At 36.2% G+C, this 21,475-nt stretch overlaps 1 protein-coding gene across 1 annotated transcript in view; it reads right to left on the bottom strand.

The window, feature by feature from the left end:
* Positions 1–21,475, bottom strand: part of ARHGAP15 (Rho GTPase activating protein 15) — a gene marked incomplete at both ends in the record, with an annotated part of 595,418 nt that overhangs the window by 503,693 nt on the left and 70,250 nt on the right. Inside the window, one exon of the mRNA XM_079710401.1 lies at positions 10,477–10,564. Coding sequence (XP_079566527.1) covers positions 10,477–10,564 — 88 coding nt within the window. The remainder of the gene's footprint in view (positions 1–10,476; positions 10,565–21,475) is intronic.

The raw sequence follows: 21,475 nt of genomic DNA, 5'->3' as shown, positions 1-21,475 counted from the left end.
TGTTACTCTCCTGTGTCAGGGAGGCATAGCTCTCCACCAAAATGTGTGCAGGGCTCTCTCTTCAGGAGTCTAGAGTTGTCACTGGAAAGTATTGGGTTGGCCAAAAAGTTCATTCTGGTTTTTCTATAAGATGTTACAGGAAAACCCAAAAGAACTTTTTGGCCAACCCAACAGCTCACCAGCCAAAGGCTCCATTTTTTTCTATCCCCCTTTACACCAACCTGTGGCCACATTACCCATTCTCATCACTGGAATGTGAACAAGAACAATGTGAGACACCTCTGGGCTCACAGCTTTTAAAGAGCATGCAGATTTTCCTATGCTCTCTTAACGTTTCCTTCATCTGCCACTAGGGGATGACAGAACCAAAAGATGGGAGAAGCACAATGTAGCAGAAAGCTGACCAGGAATATCTGTTGTGGTCTATGGTGTGAGTAAGAAATGAGGTTCTGAAGGCATTTTGAATTGTACTTGGACAGCAGGTAGTGTTTCTTTACCTGAAAAATCTTGATATTATTGTTAAGAAAACTAAGACAAGGATTTTGAAGTATACTGTCATTAAGTGAGTTTGTGCATTTGAATCCAATTCTGCTTCCAAAGTCTGTTCTCTTAACCACTATACTCAATTGCTTCATGTAATAATAATACCAATAATACCAATAATAAATATAACTAATATTTTTATCTTTGCTGTGTGTCAGGCTTGCTACATCAATTTTCTCACACAACTCACGATAGCTCTATGAGGTAGGTACTCTTATTAACCCCATACTGCAACTGAGACATCAAAGAATTGTAGCAACAAATAAAATGTGAACCTGGGATTCCTAACCCAGGTTGTGTGACTTAGAAGCCCCTATTTCTACCTAATATGGTATACTGCTTCCCAGAACATTTCAATTTAGTAGTGACTTTTAAAGGAAGAATAAATACATATATTCAGTAAATTTAAAAATGCACTGTGGAGTAAAAGTCCGTTTTAGCTTAGAGAAATGTAAGCTCTAAATCAGATGTATTACATTGACCAAAATGATAAACCACAGAGAGTCAAGCTTCATAATTAAAATAGTTTTCTGAAAGAGCCTAAGGTGAGGTTTATTAGACAGTAAGCTATTACCCATTTATAAAGCATCCTATCAATTTCATATTTTTGTGGTTATTAAAAATTATGTACGATACAGAATTTATTGTGGTTAATGGCCAAATCTTGAGAAAATTATAACCAGAGAACATGGCTTCATTTATATTAATATCAATCACTTGATTTCATTTTTTTCCTTACAAAGTTTGTGTTAATAAAACATTAGAATTCATTTTTCGTTTTTTCCTTTCTTTCTTTGATCTCAACCTGTCATCCTCCAGATTTTGGACTGTTTTTTCTTTTTCTTTTAATTTTTAAATTATGTTGAGACCATATGATAGTGCAATCTATGGCTGTACTAATAACCTGCCCCAATATTAACCATGCTGACTTCACCAGAGCACTATTATTTTGAGAATTTAAAACGCCTTCTTTAGGCTAAGGTTGGTAGATCTATTGTTTGCACCTCCATTTTTATGATCTTTTTGAGCGCCTCCATTTTTATGATCTTTTTGAACACTCACTTTACAAAGATAAAATCATTCCATATTCATTTTATACAGATTACTCAATAATTCATGAATAGCTTTCTGATTGAAACTATTTTCATCTTTTTTTGCTAAATCACATCATTTTACTCCCATAAATAAGTCCATTTTATTATTAAAGTCATGCTACAGTGAATGAACATTAAATATACTGCATTATTTAATTAATGCTTGTGCTCATTATTTGCACTGGAAGTAAACAATATTAAGAAAAAGTAAACAAATTATTTTAATGAAGTCTTTTATATTACTCTTTTTTTTGCTTTCAAGGTTATGGTTAAATGAGTGGTCTAAAAAAGTTAATAGTTTATTAAATGCCTTGGAAGAGTTTTCTGTCATTAGAAGTAATTTGCCAGTGTTTGCCTCTGATTAGAAGTATTAGTACAATGTAAATTAAAAAACATAAAAGTAGCCCAAAAAATCTCAGTTACATACACAATCAACATGTAGGCTCCATATCAAACATACTGGCTTTAGAACTATATAGTTTGAGGGGAGAAATAGTCCCTAAAATGTTTACAATGCTTCTGAATTTATGTCAAAAGTGACACTAAGTTTTCTGAGTACCACGAGATAAATATAAAAGGAAGTAAGGTCCACTTGGTCTGATTTTTGGTGGATGTGGAGACAAGGAATTTCCTAATCAGAAACAGACTTTGCATGATGCATTTATCTCAGTAGGGTACCACACTGAACATATATTCTGGAATCACATGAAAACACCTCCAGGTTGCTACTGGTGCTCACTAATGTGCTGATACACCCATGTTTTGGGCACAGCATATTTTTTAGTTCTTCTTAGATGAATTACCCTGCTTGCTTTCTTTGCACTAGGACTTCTTTAGCAATGACCATGCTGCTAAAAGATCCGGTCATAGGAGAATATTAATATATATTCTGAGTAAGAAGATGCCCTGTGATTTACTAAATGCATGGGGCCATAATGATGACAGACTCAGCCGTTTTGCTATTATCTTTGTCAATAAGAGCACAGGCGTTATTACTCTCATCTACTTCCATATATTTTTAGAAGAGGTTTTTCAGATAATTTAACAAGTCCTATCTTCATTTTTTTAACTGTAGGAAAAATATATCTTAACTCCCCAAACTGTCTCTGAAAACTCTGAATCTCTCTTAATTTGAGCATATGTAGTATAAACTATAAAGGGCTCCACAGTGCCTACAGAAAGAAATCATCTCCTCCCACAATCCTGTTCAAGGTCTTTCATGAGCTGATTCCACACTGACTTTCTAACCAAATTAGAGTGCTTGCTGTCCTACAACAGTGTTCCTCAAGTTTTTTTGAGGCAATCCCTCACTGGCAGTGCGTCCAGACAACTTACAGAAGAAACACAAAATAGTCTGGACTGGGGCATATACACCCTAGGACTCAGGGAACCACCAAGAAACATTTTTAAGAGCAATGACTAGCACAGTATGTGGAGCAAGGCAAGCGATTGATAATATCTGGAAAATAAACAAATAAATTAAGGAATTAATTTCCCACATTTTATCATTGCTTACTCCCTTCTTTCCATGTAAAGTGTCTTTTCCCCCCATTTCTGCAATGAAATCTTAGTCAGCGTTCAAAAACTTCCTCAAATGTCACTTCCTCTAACGGATATATTTAGAATCCTTTGCAGGTGGGAGCCATATCTCTCTCCTCTTAGTCACCATGAAACTAAGCCATGTCTCTGTTCATGCCATTTTGGAGTAACTATCAATGTTTACTTTTTCACTACAATTACTTGATTTATGGGCATGCTTTCTATTTGTTTCTAGACCCTCAAGTGACAGATCTGAGTTTGTTTCATTTTTGTGTCTTTCCTAATACCTAACATAGTGGCTTAATATCAAGGACCCTAAGTGATATTTCCAGAATGAACTAATGGAGAAATACATAAGCTGACCATTACTTGCAACAACAATTTCCTTGGGAAAGAGCTACCTGTAGCTAGACCTATGGTTCCCCAGCGTGTTTTCTTATATATCTTTATCATGTTAGTCATGTTCTATTATAATAAACCTACATATGATTCTGTTTCCCCTACCGGACTATAAGCACCTTGACAGCAGGGATCATATATTATTCATCTGGATATCTTCAGGGTTTAACAACACATTGTGTGACACCTGTGAGGAGTTGTTAATAGTTCATAAAATAAATAAATGAATGGGTTCTCTAAATTACACAGCTTCTTCCCCATGAGGCAATCCATCAATTTTGTTTTTTTTAACCAGGAGTGCATATTTGCCACAACCCATAGCTATAGTCCAGGGTCTACTCATTATCAAGCAGATGCTCTAAAATCACAAAGTACAGCCCATACACAGGAGGAAAGTTGCAAGTGAACTGCTGGAACCAATTGAAATACTATGCTGGTACTGAAATAGGTAAGTGTACCTGAAAAATGCAAGGGGTATGATTCAAGGCCTCAGAGGATAAATCAAACTGACAACTCTTGTTTCTTTAGGACTTCTCTGCCATTAGATGAATCAAATAATACTGTAGCTGCTTTTGAGGCAAACGTTTTTGCTCTTGGACTAAATGAGTTGAAGTTAGAAGAAACATCTCCTTTCTTGCCTTTTCCCTGTGATAGTACTGATCATTTTAAGACAAGCAACACCTGGGTCATACTGCTGTTCAGTATGTAGTTGCTAAAAGAAGAGCCATGAGAGATTATTCTAGGGTGAAGATGTCTGGAGAGTACTGACACACCTTATTAAAGAGTTGCCCCTGGTAGCAAATCTCACTCCATGGCATTCTTCTCAATCCTTTTCTTTTATCCTATTTTCCAACCGAAGTAAAAAATTCATTTCTCTTTTTAGCACACAAACCTTGCCCATTTTCAGTTTCATGCCATTGTTCATATTTTTTTACTCCACTGGAATTTTCCCTGCCCACAAATCTCCACATATTGAAATTATAACCATCCTTCAAGGCCTAATTCAAATCTTTCACAGATGTGAGCTGTCCCTCCTTTAAATGTTAAAAAAAAAAAAACAAAGAAAACACTCTCCTATGTTTCTTATTTCATCTCATCCTATTTTTTGGCAGAGATGCTATAAAGCAAAGACTATATCTTGATTATATCTCTATGCCTTATATGTAGCCCTAACGAGCAAGCTGTTCATTGTAGGATTTCAATACATATTCTTATGAAGTCTTTTCCCACCAAGGCTTATATAAATAGCACTAACTTGATTAACCAAATGCATATTTAAATGAAAGTGAGGTAGATTGTAATGAGAAACTATGCTATTTGGATCAACTCTCCCACTGCAAACAATGAAAAATGCTGGATAAAATATTTCTTTTTAAAATTAACCTTAAAAGAATTGAAAGGCTGAAAAGATAGTGGGAACATCCAGGGTAAATATTTTTTGGAGGTGAGAATCTGAACCCACAGAGAAAAGTAGAATATCAAATCAAAATAACTGCACCTTTCCTGAGGGCATTATAAAAGGATAAAGGAGAACCAATATTAAACTTGTTCCCTTTCTCCAATCCCAAGGAATTATAAAGAAGACTGCCTTTGTAGATGAACAATGTTAAGAGAAGAAGGAGTGAACAATAATTCTGTCCCTGATAAAGTGTAGCACAGCTGTAGCCCTCCTTTTATGTACACATAGCTCAAAAATTTTAAACTGTTAACTTAGATTGATCTAATCAATCACTGGAAGTGCCCCCAGACAATTTAGAAAAATACAAAACACTCTGGAGTAGGACACATTTATTCCAGGCCTCAGAGAACCTCCCATGATATTTCAATAACAATGATTAGCACACAGTCAAAGATAAGCAGACACACAAGGAAACAAAGCAACATGAGTGAGAACCAGTAGAAGCAGACTGATGTAGACTTCAGATGCTAGAATCACAAGACACAGAATATAAAAAAACTACGCCTTCTAATTTTCACAAAATAAAAGAGAGTCTTTAACATTCAGAAAAAAAACCTGTAACAAATGACATAGTAAATTTAAAAAAGAAACAAACTTCTAGAAATAAAAATTATAATAATTGAAATAAAAATAATTTTTATCACAAAGGGAGACTGAGTTAAAGAATTAGAAGATAAATCAAGGTAAGTTATTTGGAATGCAGTTCAGAAAGAAAGAAGAATATAAAACATGTGGAGGATAGAGTGAGAAAACTTAACATAGGTTTAACTAGGGGCTTAGAATAAAATAAGAGAGAAAATGTAAAAGAAGCTACATTTGAGAAGATAATAGCTTGGAAATTTCTAAAATACATTAATGACAGTTATAATCAATTTCAAGAGGCCCAACAATCCAGGCAGGGAAAATAAAAAGATATTGACACCTGGATGCATCACAGTGAAACAGTGGAAACACAAAGGTAATGAGAAAATATTATGAGGGACCAAAGAACAGTGGTTAGATTAACAGGTAACTTCTTGATAACAATAATGGATGACAGAAAACAGTGGAATGATATCTTTGATGTGCCAAAAGAGTATTACTGCCAACTCAGAATTCTATATCCAGAGAGAATATATATTTCCAAAATGATGGAGAAATAGAGACATTTGAAACAAGCAGATGCTGAGACAGATTGTCACGACAAGACCCTTACTACAGGAATTTCTCAGAATGTACTTGAAACAGAAGAAAAAATAATCCTAGAAGGAAGGTCTAAGATACAGGAATATATAAATAACAAGGAACATGGCAAATATTGGGCAAATAAAAATCAATATTGATTCTATAAAAGAGAATAAATAATGTCTAGTGGTGTTAAAAAAGAAAAGAAAGAATTAAAATACTGACAGAAATAGCATATACATTGGGAAGGTGATAAGTGAATTAAAACTATTCTAAAGTAATATTTGAATAGCTTTAGTCTTCAATAAGTTATAATTCTAGGCAAGTCAGTAACAGAACACCAAGTGTATCACTCCTAAAACAGTAAAGAAAAATATGAAATGATTAAAACAAAATGAAAGGAAGGAAAAAGCAAGACATATTGATATTTAGAGAAAGAAGCAAGAAACAAAAGAAACACATGCTGTGATTCCATTTTATAAATTCAAAAGCAGACAAAGTATACTATATTTTTAAGGGCTATAGATATAGGTGGGAAAATAATAAAGGGTGATAAAATAATGACTAAAATGCCATTTAAGTCTGTGGCAAGGGAAGAGGCTGTGATGACATACAGACAATAGGCAGGGGTGGGGCTTCTGGAGGGCTGGCAGGGTGTGCATCTTGCCCTGGGTGGTGGTTATGTAGAAGTTTGATTATAACTGTTAAAATATACATACATGTTTTATACATTTTACTAAAAATGGTTTCTGCATTATTTTCCAGTGACAATATTTCAAAATTTTAAAGTGAGTTACAAATCAGAATACAGAATAAGAACACTGTCCTTTCCTTTATAATCCAGAAAATCCGGAACTAAGGACACCACTGGTTTTCCAATGCTCCTTTTCACAGGAGGGCCAGCCAGTCTGAACCAAACTTTCTCTGGTCTGAGGTGAAGTGAACAAAACAGAGACAATGTATGTAGACGTAGGAGGGAGACGGTTTCCTCTCTTGGTAAAGACTGTCTTTAATTTTGAGGTTTTATCCCACCTAGATTTAGGATTGGGGTATTATACAATGTCCTTTCTGTTAGAAAGTGACAGTAGTAGTAGGCAGTACTTTACTCTTTAATGTCATTAAAAAAGAAAAACAGAATAGGTCAGTCCTCCTTTTCCTTGAATAGGTCACTGAGGACCCAGAGCCTATGAATCTCTGATTTACACACACCAGCAAAGTGACTGTGTTTCTTTTCAGGGGGAGGCTGCTTTTGATAAAAATGTGACTTGGTTATGAACTGAAAGAATTTCAGTGAGAAAGAAATATAGCCAAACATGGAATGTGGGATCAGGCACAACACTGTGTGACATTCTGTATTAAATGTGAAAGCAGTAAGGTTAAGAGACAATGGAGGAAGATGAGGGCCCCAGGAAAATATATATGGACAAGCAGGATATTACATCTAGAACCCCAAATGGAGAAATGGCTTCATTTTCAGAATTATTCAGTGCTCAGACACAATATTTTATGCTGCCTATGGATACATATTTCTTTTTTTGGAGACAGTACACGCTGGTATTTCTTGAATTAATATACCTTTTCTTCTACGCATGTGTGAATCAATTCAAGTGCAAAACTAAGATAGTATGATGGTAAGTTATAATTATATTATACCCTATATTATGTACTATAGAATATAGTATATTTATATTTTAATGGAGTATATTAGAATATAATAACTAGTTTATGGCTACTATGCATATTTTTATTTATTTTATTAACTAATTTTATTCCTTACTAATTCTCTTGGCAAATATTACTATCTCCACTTTACAGATGAGGATTCTGAAGCTCAAAGGAGTTGAATAAGTTTGTCAGCTCCTAAGTGGCAACACTAGAATAAAGCTCCCTATGGTTGAACTTCAAAGCCCTTCTCCTAGCTACTTTGCTGCTTTGTCTCACCACTGCATTAACATTCAAAGATCATTCCTGTACAGATTAAAATGCCATTTACTCTTTTAAACTACATTTTGCACTCACTTAGGCAGCTTCTACAGACCCCCTTGGAGAAAAGGACAGACTTTCCCAGAAGTACAATGAACAGTAATACCAGGACATGAGTAAGGGGGCACAAGAGAAATTCAGAAACTTGAGCATAAATCTCTTTCAAAATAAAACCACAGTATCTTTAATCAAGGCCTGGTAATCATCATATCATTTCTCTGAGACTGGAATTGGTAAATGTGGGCTATCCCACCAGGCCTTTAATATTCGGTTAGAAATGTATCCAAGAACTTGACTAGCAAGACAATTCACGCAGTACAAACAGGAATCTGTAATTCTTTCCCCTATTACCACAAAACACAGTTAGTTCCTGCCCAGAATTTGCTTTGAAGACAATGAGTGTCTGGGAGAAACCATAAGAGCACTGAAAATGGGACTAGAAGTAATAAATAGGGACTGCTAAAAAAAAGGGGGGGGTTAACAAATTTCCTCTAAAAGTAAAATCTATTGTCAATTTACAACAGTTCTGAAGCTTGAACTAGAGGCATGCAATTAGTGAGCTGACTTGCAAGGTTTGCCTACAGTAAGGGGGAGTTTTCTTCCACCTGTACAAAATTAAGCATTTGATAACTATCTCCTGGTATGAGGAGATTAAAATAATAAAATAAAAATAAACCAAATGCTTTAACTTGGAATCTAATCTCTCCCATTATCCCAGCACATTCACATAATCTCTGCTCCAATGGAATTCTTCTCACCCAGCAGGATGAAGATCATCTTCTCAGCAGTCAAATTCAGCAAGGCAAGTGACTTTCCTCCCTTCCTGATTTCCCCTTTAGAACTCATCCAAAGGGAAGACAAAGAACCCGTGGGTGGATGGGAGTTGTTTTGTACCTAGCCTTTAGGGATACCTTATTTTTCTTAAAAAGATTATCTCAACATTACTGTAGCCAAAAAATAAAAACAAAACAAAAACCTAAAACAAATTTCTGAGGCAGTTTAAATTAAAAATACAAAGGACTGAGATATATTTTTAATTTATTCATAATTAGTTTACAGATTGGACTGCACTGAGACTCCAAAATCAGCAAGCTACTTGGGGATAAAGGCTATTGCAATTATCAGGAGCAAGCCAAATGCTACCTTTTGTTCTTACTAAAATCTCCTTTAAAAAAAAAAAAATCTCCTAGCAAATGATTTTCTATTTAAAGAGGATTGCATAGCAAACATGACTAGTGGCTGGAAAGCAAAGAAACTTCCATCGTTTTATTACATGCCAAATACAAATTAGTTCATTGTGGTTAATTCCTGCCAGGAGACACCTTTTCCCTGCTGCTCATCAGGCCGCTGGGGTATGGCAGGTTGGTTCCTGCCCGGAGTCCTTCCTACTCAGGAGGCTGTCAGATATGCTGCTTGCCCACTGTCTCCAACATCGTGTGGCAGCTCTGGTGTTCGGGCAGCAAGGTTTTGAGCTTGAATGGCCCCAGTAACCAGCTCAGAATTGCCCCTACTATCACTGTCAAATCTCTGTGGGCATATATGAGGCCCTCCTCCAGGTACAAATCAATAAGCCCTACAAATTTCACTTTGTAATAACTACTGGATACAGAAATTGTATTAGTTCCATTAGATGGAGTCATAGAACTGTTCAGAAAGGTTAGCTGGATGTAGTGAATGTCACAGTTAGACTAAGATAAAAAATCACTTTGTTAACTTAGAGTGTTTCCTCATTGGTAACACCCTATATTAAGGTGCCATTTATAAACAGTTTATTATTATTTATTAATGTGTGAAGCACTTTATAGCATGCTAGATAACAACTTAAATTCATGTATTAAAGATGCACATACATGGTTTAATACGATTTATGCCTTATAATATTCTTTAAAACAGCTTTCCATAGTCTCATCCGTTAAGTATTTATTACTAATGCATTTTATAACATACTTTATACTACATTATTTGAGCAAGTAGCTGCATTTAGTGATCATTTCATAAATAAGAATAAAGCATTTATAAATGGCACCTTAATTTAAAGTGTTACCTTCCCATTACTAGAGATCTGCTTGCCATTCATCTCATTTTGTGATTATTCTCCAAATGCACCACTTAATAAAACAAACACTAAGTTCTATTTTCCCTTCATCTGATTAGAAGTTTATTGAGTCATTTTCCTCCATCTGCTTTCAGATGTTGATAGCTTGGAGGCTTTAGTGTGATTTCTGTTGAAACCAAACTTTTAATTCAATGATATTTCTGTAAACATGATAATAGTAGAAACAGAGAACTACCCACCATATTAGACAGAGCCTGCTGCTTGGATTCTTTGTAAAATTCAATTTTTCGACTAGAAAGAACAATCCAGGAAGTAGACCAGTTTTTCCTTAGGAGAGAAAAAAGCAAAAAAGCACTATCACTTGAAGAAATCATTCACAGGTATTGTAAGAGCAACATTTGGAATAAGTAGAGACTATCTTTATTTTTAACCAGAATTCCTAAAAATCTTTTCTTTATTAAAATCTACAGGTGGTATGGAATTTAGATAATAATAAAAATATTCTGTATTTTTTATATATTATGGCATTTATAGTAAAAGTTTCATCATTTGTAGATCTTCCCCAAATCTTTTTCCACTATCAAAAATCCAACCTCGGGGGGCTTCCCTGGTGGCGCAAGTGGTTGGGAGTCCGCCTGCTGATGCAGGGGACACGGGTTTGTGCCCCGGTCCGGGAGGATCCCACATGCCGCGGAGTGGCTGGGCCCGTGAGCCGTGGCCGCTGAGCCTGAGCGTCCGGAGCCTGTGCTCTGCAACGGGAGAGGCCACAGCAGTGAGAGGCCCGCGTACCGCAAAAAAAAAAAAAAAAAGAAAAAAATCCAACCTCGGGCTTCCCTGGTGGCGCAGTGGTTGAGAGTCCGCCTGCCGATGCAGACGGGTTCGTGCCCCAGTCTGGGAGGATCCCACATGCCACGGACTGGCTGGGCCCGTGAGCCATGGCTGCTGAGCCTGTGCATCTGGAGTGTGTGCTCCGCAATGGGAGAGGCCACAACAGTGAGAGGCCTGCGTACCGCAAAAAAAAAAAAAAAAAAAAAAAAAATCCAACCTTGTGTATCCATGTCTTCCACTCCATAAAAAGTCTATGTTTCTGCAGCAAACCAAAAACAGCAAATTAAAAATAGAAATCAGAACCTCGTTCTTCATCGTTATATCTCTTCATTGGTTTAGTATACATTAGAGTCTGCAAAACTAATCAGCTAATTTGCCTGCCTAGTTCACAATATTTTTCAATGTTGAAACTCAATGCAAATAAAGGGAGTCAAATGCTTTTTACTTTTTGCCAATCAAATTGGCAAGAATTAGAAGGAATAATACCAAGGTTTACTGAGAGTATGGAGAAATGGATTCTCCCATACAGTTTTGGTGGGAGTGAGTGGAAACAACTTTTCAGGAGTGAATTTGGCAATATGTTTTTTAAAACTATTTTAAAATGTGTATATCTTTTGATTGAACAAGGCAATTACTATGAATTTAAATTTATCCTAAAGAAATCATCTCATAAGTTAAGGCTCTGTACACAAGAATGAAGTGCACCATTTCTTAATTCTGCATCTAAAATATCAAAAAATGAGATAGGTTATGTAAATTGCATATAATGGAGTCATACAATGGACTAATGAACCCTGTGCTTACCAGAATCCTGATATGGGAAGATTTTAATGCAGACCATAATATAATATGTAGTTCATAAGACCATGCTGTGCTATTTACCTATGATTGTCCTCACCCATCCCAGCCCCTTCTGATTATCAATTCCCATTCATCGAAGTTAAAATATTATGTCCTCAAATATGTTTTCCATGACTTCCTCACATAGCACTTAGGATAAATTAAAAATTTTTTTTTTGTAAATTTAACTTCTCTCTCCCCCATTAAATAAAAATCCCCAAATCGACAGAAAACATTTCATCCTTACAAAGATACCTCTAGTGACAAGCAACAGTGCCTTGGACAGAGTAGGCAATAAATATGTATTTGTTGAGTCAATGATTAAACTTAGGCATGGGAGTAAAAAAAAAAAAAGCTGGATATAACAATAGTTAAATCAGAGAGTGAAACCATAGCTTTTGATTTTTCTTTGCATTGAACATGTATTACTTCAATACGTAGATGTGTATATATTTGTGTCATGAAGAAAGACAAATGTTTTAGATGGTAAAAGATTAAGGAGATTAATATACATAAGTTTCTATTACATCATATTGCTGCAGTTTGCTTTGGTTTAACACTCAGTTCAGAATAGCTGAATTCATTTTACAAAAGTGATTTTTTAAAAAAAGTTTACAAAAAGACTATTCTGATCCATAGAAAACTACACAAAGATACATTTTAAATGACCATTTAAGATCTTTGTGTAGTTTAGTTCCACTTGCCTCATAGTCTCTAGGGGCTTGATTTAAAGGACAGCTGTGATTCAGTAAAGTTAATATTTACAAGATTAGGTTGCTCTTACATGCCTGAAGCTTTCCTAATGATACATCATTGTGTTAAAAAGAAAAAAAATTGGATAAACAGAAACAAAACAAACACAATGTGTATTATCCAACATGCAAATATGAACACTATGTTCTTTGACCCACTTGTCTGCAAATAGTCACTTTTTCAATCAAATGATGAAAAAGATGGGGGAAAAATGAAAACCACATAGACCTTTTTCTTCCCTTGCCTTAGTTCCCATTTCTCGTTTTAGGTAACAGTAGCAGCAAGATGAATTGCAACACCTGTAGCCTTCTTCTTATGCTGGTCATAATATTAGATGGCCCAAGATAGAGTAAACATTGGCAGGACTGCTGTTCTAGACTGGGCATCTTTTTTATCTCCACCCCTTACTTTGACCATATGTAACCAAGGAGAATGGGACACCCCCAGGCATGACGGAACCTATATTTAACCTGCCTGTTGTATTTCCCACTATATTTTTCATCTCCTGGCAAGAGATACTCTATACCTTATTTGCTTCCTGTCTATAGCAAGCCCTGGGTAAATGGTTCTGATTTGATCTTTTTCAGATGTTGATCGTTTATAGAATGTGTTGGCATTACTCTTCCCTTTCTTAAACTTGGAACTGGAACTGGTTAGAACTGAAGTTGCATGAAATTCGATTACCTCATGGTTCACAGTTAGAACTTTGAACTGCTGTGAAATGTTCCCTCTTAGGTGAATCTGATGAACAAGCTGAATAGGGTAAGAACTGTAGGTACTGGAACCTTAGTAATATGAATTGTTCTGGCACTTCACATACAGTAACATTTCTTTTTGATCTTATAAACTACAAACAATGTCTTTATGAATACAAGTGAAGATTTTTCCAATTTGTTTAAGATAATTTCATTTCAAAAAGAAAAGTAGAATACTGTTTTAGAGGCTCCATTTTAAATTCAGTTTTTCATGATCTCTTTTAAAATAATAATTAGCATCAATTATTTTGAGTACCTAGTATAAGTTTGCTTGTCTACTGGAGATTTAGCTTCACAAAAAAGATGATGAAGGTACTAATCTGTCCATTTACTAATATGGAAAACAAAGTTCAGAGTGTTTTAGGTAACTTACTTAAGGCCATACACTTAGAGTCAAACTCAGTTTCTCCGATTCTGAAGCCTAAAATCTGTTCACTAATTTATGTTGTGGGTTTTTTTTTTTTTAAAGATTAAAGAGTATAGGCATACCTCATTTTATTGTGCTTCACAGATATTGTGTTTTTTTACAAATTGAACCTTGCTTTCAAGTCTACTGGTGCAATTTTTCCAACAGCGTGTGTTCACTTCATGTCTCTGTGTCACATATTGGTAATTCTCCCAGTATTTAAAACTTTTACATTATTATTATATTTGTTATGGTGATCTGTGATCTTTGATGTCACTATTGTAAATGTTTGGGGGCATCATGAACCACTACCATATAAGACAACTAACTTAATCCATAAGTGTTGTGTGTGTTCTGACTGCTCCACCGACTGGCCTTTCCCCATCTCTCTTCCTCTCCTCAGGCCTCCCTATTCCCTGAGACAGAGCAATATTGAAATTAGGCCAATTAGTAGCTCTACAATGGCCTCTACGTGTTCAAGTGAAAGGAAGAGTTGCATCTCTCTCACTTTAAATTGAAAGCTAGTCATGATTAAGTTTAGCGAGGAAGGCAGGTCAACCAAAACAGGCTGACAGCTAGGCCTCTTGTGCCGAGCAGTTAGCCAAGTGAATACAAAGGAAAAGTTCTCGAAGGAAATTAAAAATGCTACTCCAGTGAACACATGAATGACAGAAAAGCAAAACAGTCTTAATGCTGATATGGAGAAGGTTTTAGTGGTTTGGATAGAAATCAAACCAGACGCAACATTCCCTTAAGCCAAAGCCTAATCCAGAGCAAGATTTTAACGCTCTTCAATTCTGTGAAGGCTGAGAGAGATGAGGAAGCTGCAGAGGAAAAGTCTGAAGCAAGCAGAGGTTGGTTCATGAGGTTTAAGGAAAGAAGCTGTCTCAGTAACATCAAAGTACAAGGTGAAGCAGCAAATGCTGATGTAGAAGCTGCAACAAGTTGTCCAGAAGCTCTAGCTAAGATAATTAATGAAGGTGACTACAACTAAACAAGAGATTTTCCATGCAGACAATATAGTCTTCTACTGGAAGAGGATGCCATCTAGGACTTTCATAGCTAGAGAAGAGAAGTCATAGCTAGAGAAGAGAATGCCCAGCTTCAAAAGCCTCAAAGCACAGACAGACTGTCTTGTTAGGGGTTAATGCAGCTGGTGACTATAAGTTGAAGCCAAAGCTCATTTACCATTCTGAAAATTCTAGGATCCTTAAGAATTATGCTAAATCTACTCTGCCTGTGCTCTATAAATGGGATGACAAAGGCTGGGTGAAAGCACATCTCTTGGCAACATGGTTTATTGAATACTTTAAGTCCACTTTTGAGACCTGCTACTCAGAAAAAAAAGATTCCTTTCAAAATATTATTGTTCATTGACAAACTACCTGGTTACTCAAGAGCTCTGATGAAGATATACAATGAAATTAATGTTGTTTTTATGCCTACTAACGTAACATCCATTCCGCAGCCCATGTATCAAGGAGTCCTATCATGTAAGAAATACATTATAGCTGCTACAGGTCATGATTCCTCTGATGGGTATGGGAAAAGTAAATTGAAAACCTTTTGGAAAGTATTCAGTATTCTTGATGCCATTAAGAACATTCCTGATTCATGGGAAGAGGTCAAAATATCAACATTAACGGGAGTCTGAATTAGTTGCCAACCCTCATGAATGACTTTGAGGGGTTCAAGGCATCAGTGGAGGAAGTGACTGCAGAAGTGATGGAGAGAGCAAGAGAGCTAGAATTAGAAGTGGAGCCTGAGGATGTGACTGAATTGCTACAATCTCATGGTAAAACTTTAAAGAATGAAGAATTGCTTCTTATGGATGAGCAAAGAAAGTGGTTTCTTCCGATGCAAGCTATTCCTGGTGAAGTTGCTGTGAAGACTGTTGAAATGATACCAAAGGATTTCGAATATTACATAAATTTAGTTGATAGAGCAGGGGCAGGGTTTGAGAGGACTGACTCCAATTTGAAAGAAGTTCTACTGTGAGTAAAATGCTTTCAAACAGTACTGCACGCTACAGAGAAATCGTTTGTGAAAGAGTCAATTGATGTGGTAAACTTCATTATTTTCTTATTTTCAGAAACTGCCCAGCCACCCCAACCTGTAGTATTCACCACCCTGAGCAGTCGGCAGTCATCAACATCAAGGCAAGACGCTCCACCAGCAAAAAGATTATGACTCACTGAAGGCTCAGGTGATGGTTAGCATGTTTTAGCAATACAGTATTTTTGAATTAAGGTATGTACATTGTTTTGTTAGACATAATGTTAGTGCACATTTAATAGACTACAGTACAGTGTAAACATAAATTTATATGCAAGGGGAAACCAAAAAAAACCATGTGACTCTCTTTGTTGCCTTATTCTCTTTATTGAGGTGTTCTGGAACCAAACCAGCAATATACTATTTTCTTGGTTAAGGAGATTGTCAATGTCAGATTTCACCATAGTTTTGGTCTTAAGTCTCAAATTATAAAAGTTAGAGTGCAGGACCTGTGACAAGGTATAAGCCATCTGGACTGTCAAATTAACTGTTTTACCTAATATTAATTAGAAGGATTGGTCAAAGGCCCACCACTCTCAAGCTCTATTTTTCTCTTGGGAATTGAACTGATTTAAAGGAGTTACATGATGAGTCTTCCAACGCCTCATAAGAAGCCGGAAGCAGGGATGTGCTTCTAACTATGACACCACCTCTTTCTCTTTCCTGCTAGGGGATTATTCTGGTTTGTGATGAGTAGACTCACCTGCACTCAGTAGGGAGTCTAAAACCAGAAAGTGTTTCAAAAGCCTCTAGTCTAGGAGCGGCTAAGAGTTCACCTAATGGGAATATCTTTTAACCTATGACTTAGGTCAGAACCTTCCTCTCTGAATGAAGTAGTCTAGAGACTTGGCTATTTTCTTCACAATGTCTTTCGAGTCCATTCCCCATTTGATGTGTTTGGCCCCCTGTGCTGCCTGTAATTCTCAGGATATCAGCAGAAAAGCTTTCTCACCAGTTACTCTAACACAGCAAGGCTTTTGATGGCACTGTCAGCTCTGGAGGGAGTATGAATAGGGTCAGCTGGCAAGGTTTTGCCTTGACTTGTACCTTTAGTGCTTTCTGCATGCAACCAAATCCTTATAGGTGACAGTTTTTCGGTGTATTGAGATTCAACTCACAGAGCGAGTAACTCCTTCGAGTTTAGAGGGCTTAGGCAGGACTTTTAAAATAGACCTTTTGAGGATGAAGAGATTTTCAGAATGGAAAGAAAGTCCCTCTACTTTCCTAGTACCCCCAAAGAGGGGAACACCATCCCTAGCCTCCTAGAGCTTTTCCACTCCTGGGCACAATATCTGACATTTAGTGAGTGCTTATCAAAGGTTTTTGAGTAAAAGAATATATGGATTCTCAAATTTCAGGAGGGTCACACATCTAGATTACTCCTGCCCTGTTTGTTGTTATTTACTAACAAGGACTACAAAAGCACCTACTTCTTGCATTTCCCTTATTTATTCCTTAGTTCCCAAGTGTTTTGATAAGTCTTTCATAGCATTGTTTTAAAAGTACCTAACATTCCTGGTTTAGTATATCTTTTTCTAATTTATAATTCTAGTGGCAATACCTGAGCTTTCTCTAGAGGGCTTCCTGACTTCTCAGATGTGTTTCAATAAGATAAGCTATTTTGCATGCATTGGTTCTCACTCTGTGCTAGGTATGGCACCTGGTATTTTGTATGTGTCAAGTAATTTAATCCCCAAGCCAGTCACAAGTATCTATTGAGCATCTACCACAGGACAGATACAATTCCAAGGACTGAATATATAAAGGCAAATAGCACAGACCTCAAGGCATTTATGTCTAACTCAGAGGAGACAGGCAGTAAACACGGAAACAAATCCTCCACATTCAGATAAAAAAATTGAGGCTTAGTGAGGTTGCATCCTACCCAAGGGCATCAAAGTCATAAATATGGGATTCAGACCAAGTCTTCTGGACTTAGAAGGCCATGCTCATTCTGCTGTATCAGTTGTCTCTAGAGCAGGTGGAGTGCAATTCTCCCTTAGTCATATTGGGCACGTCTATGCAGAGCCTCATGATAGACTCTGAGAGAGGAAGACACCCAACTGCTGTCAAAGAGTTACTTGAACATCTTTCTCCTTGGAACAAGGGCACTTCTTAGCCTGACCTGGGCTGTTCTGCAATGCTGACCTGGAAGCCCTTTCATCTCTACCTTCCCAAGATGGCCAGCAAGTAACTTCATCCATTGATGGGAGTCAATTAATGCATCAACACTTCATCATCTTAACTTTGAGGGAGTTCATTTTTATTTTTCCACACAGAGAGATAAAAACCAAGCTGTTGGATAGACTTGAGGGTTAAGCAAGATACATAGGTCAGGAAATGTCCAACTTCAGTAAGTCAGAGGTCTCAGGAATAGGTGAGAGAGTCTCCACATGAATTTACAAGTAACAATTAAGTAAGGGATTGATATTGACACTAGTGATTCAGTACAGGAAATAGATCCTGGGACAATAAATGCAGGTTATTTATTTTAATTTTTTTTGTCACAAGACATCACATCTAAGGGGGAAAAAGATCCTTGATGTAATTAGGAAGGAGGAAGAACTAAATTCTAATAAGGACAATTAGTTACAATTAATGAAATTGGTGGGACAATTTCTCCAAGTGAGACACTTCAGAGAGCTTCCCTAAAACAAATCCTGAGTTGTAAAGGTAGAAAGTAAAAACAAAACAAAACAACCCCAAAACCAAAGAAGACTCAACACAGGCATCAGCTTGACCAAAAACTCTGCATTCTACAAAACGGACACCGGATGGCAGCACATAATAACAGCAGCTTGGTAACTGCTTATCTGAAGAACGCTTGATGGAAAATGGCCCTTAAAATATTTGTTATCGTCATAAGAATCTGTTAGCTTGAACTCAGGTTTAACGTATTCATCTGCTCTAACATCAAAGCTTTATATCTTACACTCACCTCTCCTATGCCTCCTTTGGTAATGACACGGTGGCAAACGAAAAAGTCAAGAAGAAAATATATGTGAGGTTACTTTGTAAATATCAGACTCACTCTGGGCCACCTGACTTGGGCACACTGGATTTGACTTGATTCTGTACCTCTGGTGGGGGTGAATGTGATTTACTCTAGTGTCCTTGACTGATTTACTGAAAAATCACTTGGACACTGTTTAAGTGTTCTGAGTAGTTCTCAAACTGGTAGGTGAAGAACTTATTGCTTCTCTCTTATATTTTAAGCTTCTTGTAATTTGCCTCTGCTTTAAAAAAAGGGTCAAAGAGTCACTGATGTATAAATATATACATTTCTGCCACTATTGCAAGAAATGTAAAAGCTTTATATATTCAAAGGGTTACTAGAAGTTGGAAATTATAACAGAGCATGTGTTGGAAATCATTAAACTCAAGCAACCTTTTACAAATTAATTTCAGTATTCCATACTCTCCAAACCTTCCCTCCAGTCCTCACTATGGAACATTAAAAACAGAGAAAGACAGATGAAGCCTGGAAGAATTTATTGGGATCTTGAGCAGAAAATGCTAAAACAAAACAAAACAAAACAAAAAAGTTTACATTAGGAGGGTACTTTGGTATCATGTTCTACAGAATCTATTCTGAGAAACAATTGTTTAAAAAGAAGAAAAAACAAATAAAAACAAAGGTCTAACAGCCATGGGCTCTAGGATGAACTACACACTAGTAGACATAACACTGCACTACCTTTACTCGATTTCTTCCCAAATACCTCTCTGTCCATATTTTCACCCTCAAGTACTTCTTCCCAGGTCCCTCTGAAAAGCAGAGCAGAGTGAAAAGCCACATATGATAAGATGTACAGAGCCACAAATGAGATGACGAAGGGGCAGGCTTGAAGGGTATAGAGGGAGAGAAAAGGGTACGGAAATAGCTTACATGCTGTCAGTGGGCTTTTATAAATTAAAGTTTTTTTCAATTAAAGAATTGAAAACAACTCTTTGCTAAGGTCTCTGAGGGCTTCAGAGAAACCTGGGCTACTTAACTTTTGGGGATAGATGTACCAAAATGCAGGAATTTCTAAACTTTATCAGAAAAAGCATACTTACAATGTTCACAAAGAAAAACTAAAGTTGAATGCTGAATGTCTTTGGCTTTCAACCCTGTCTGTCTGGGGAGATTTCTAGAACTTCATTTCAAAATAAAGCTAAATTTATGGCCCTTTACAAATGTAAGATATAGCCAAGGAGTTCTCCTTCCTTCCACCCACTCTTGTTGTATTCAGAGATAGGTCAAACCTTTCTTAGAAAGAAAAAATATATGAAAGAGGAAAGGAAGCTAAAGAAAAAGGAACAGGAGGAGGGAAACAAAGAAAAATAAGAACACAAGATATGATGTGGATGACCTGTCATGTATTTATGAGTAGAAAACTTTGAGATTAATAAAATAGTATTAAGTGACAATTGAAGCCCTTTGTACTGTTGATGGTATGAAATAAAAGAACAATTTTTGCTTCCTGGCCTCAAACATCTTCTAGCAAGAGGGAAAAATCCAACCTACTTTAAACAGAGGACAGGGCTAAAAACCTGATACCAACTATACATGCAATAAGATTGAGAGAAGGAGAGGTTGATACAAGTGATCAAGTTTCTCCACTTGTAAGATTGAAAGCGGTAATATAGCCTATTTTAGAGTATTATTTCAGAATTACTGGTAAAGCAATTATCCAAGTACTTGACAGAATAAGCATCTGTTACTATTGCAGTAACTCATTACAATTTATAAAAAGATATAAAGTTCCTTGATAAGTGGGGAAAAGGCTATGGAAAGAAATTTTACATAAGAAATACAAATTATAGCAACTATGGTATACTATTTAATAGTTACTAAATTACCAATGATATAAAAACTACACAATTTTTCAAAGTTATGATTAAACTGACCATTTTGTTATTAGTTACAGAAAACATAACAGACTCCTTGGGCAAGCAGTATGTCAATACATAACAGTCATTTAAAAAATGGCCTTCTGATTTAATTAAGTCATCTAGGCTTAGAAATTCTCTTAAGAAGATATAAAAGAAAAATTGACAAGCAATAGTAGGTTTACTGCATTTATAACTATTTTAGTATAAAACTGGAATCAACTTAAAAATCTAATAAAAGAGGAACGTAGCAATGGCTTGGTGTATTACAGTCCCATCAACATTGTGGTGTATTATATGTTATTAAACATGCTGACTATATATACTACAATTTTCAATCTGTAACGTGTTTATAATAAAAACTAAAGCAATCCTTAAAACAACTAAAAATAGAGCTACCATATGATCCTGAAATCTCACCCCTGGGCATATATCCAGAGAAAACCATAATTTGAAAAGATACACGCATCCCAATGTTCACTGCAGCACTACTTACAAAAGCTAAGACAAGAAGGCAACCTAAATGTCCATCAACAGATGAATGTATAAAGAACATGTGGTGTATATATATATATACATATATATATATATGTATATATATATATACACACACACATCCCTACATATACATATACATATATACATACACACACACACACACACACACACACACACACACACACACAGAGTGGAATATTACTCAACCATAAAAAAGAATGAAATGAT

This window comes from Hyperoodon ampullatus (genome assembly GCF_949752795.1).
Source record: "Hyperoodon ampullatus genome assembly, chromosome: 8".
In the NCBI taxonomy this organism is placed as follows: Eukaryota; Metazoa; Chordata; class Mammalia; order Artiodactyla; family Ziphiidae; genus Hyperoodon; species Hyperoodon ampullatus.
This window is presented reverse-complemented; position numbering and strand designations above follow the sequence as displayed.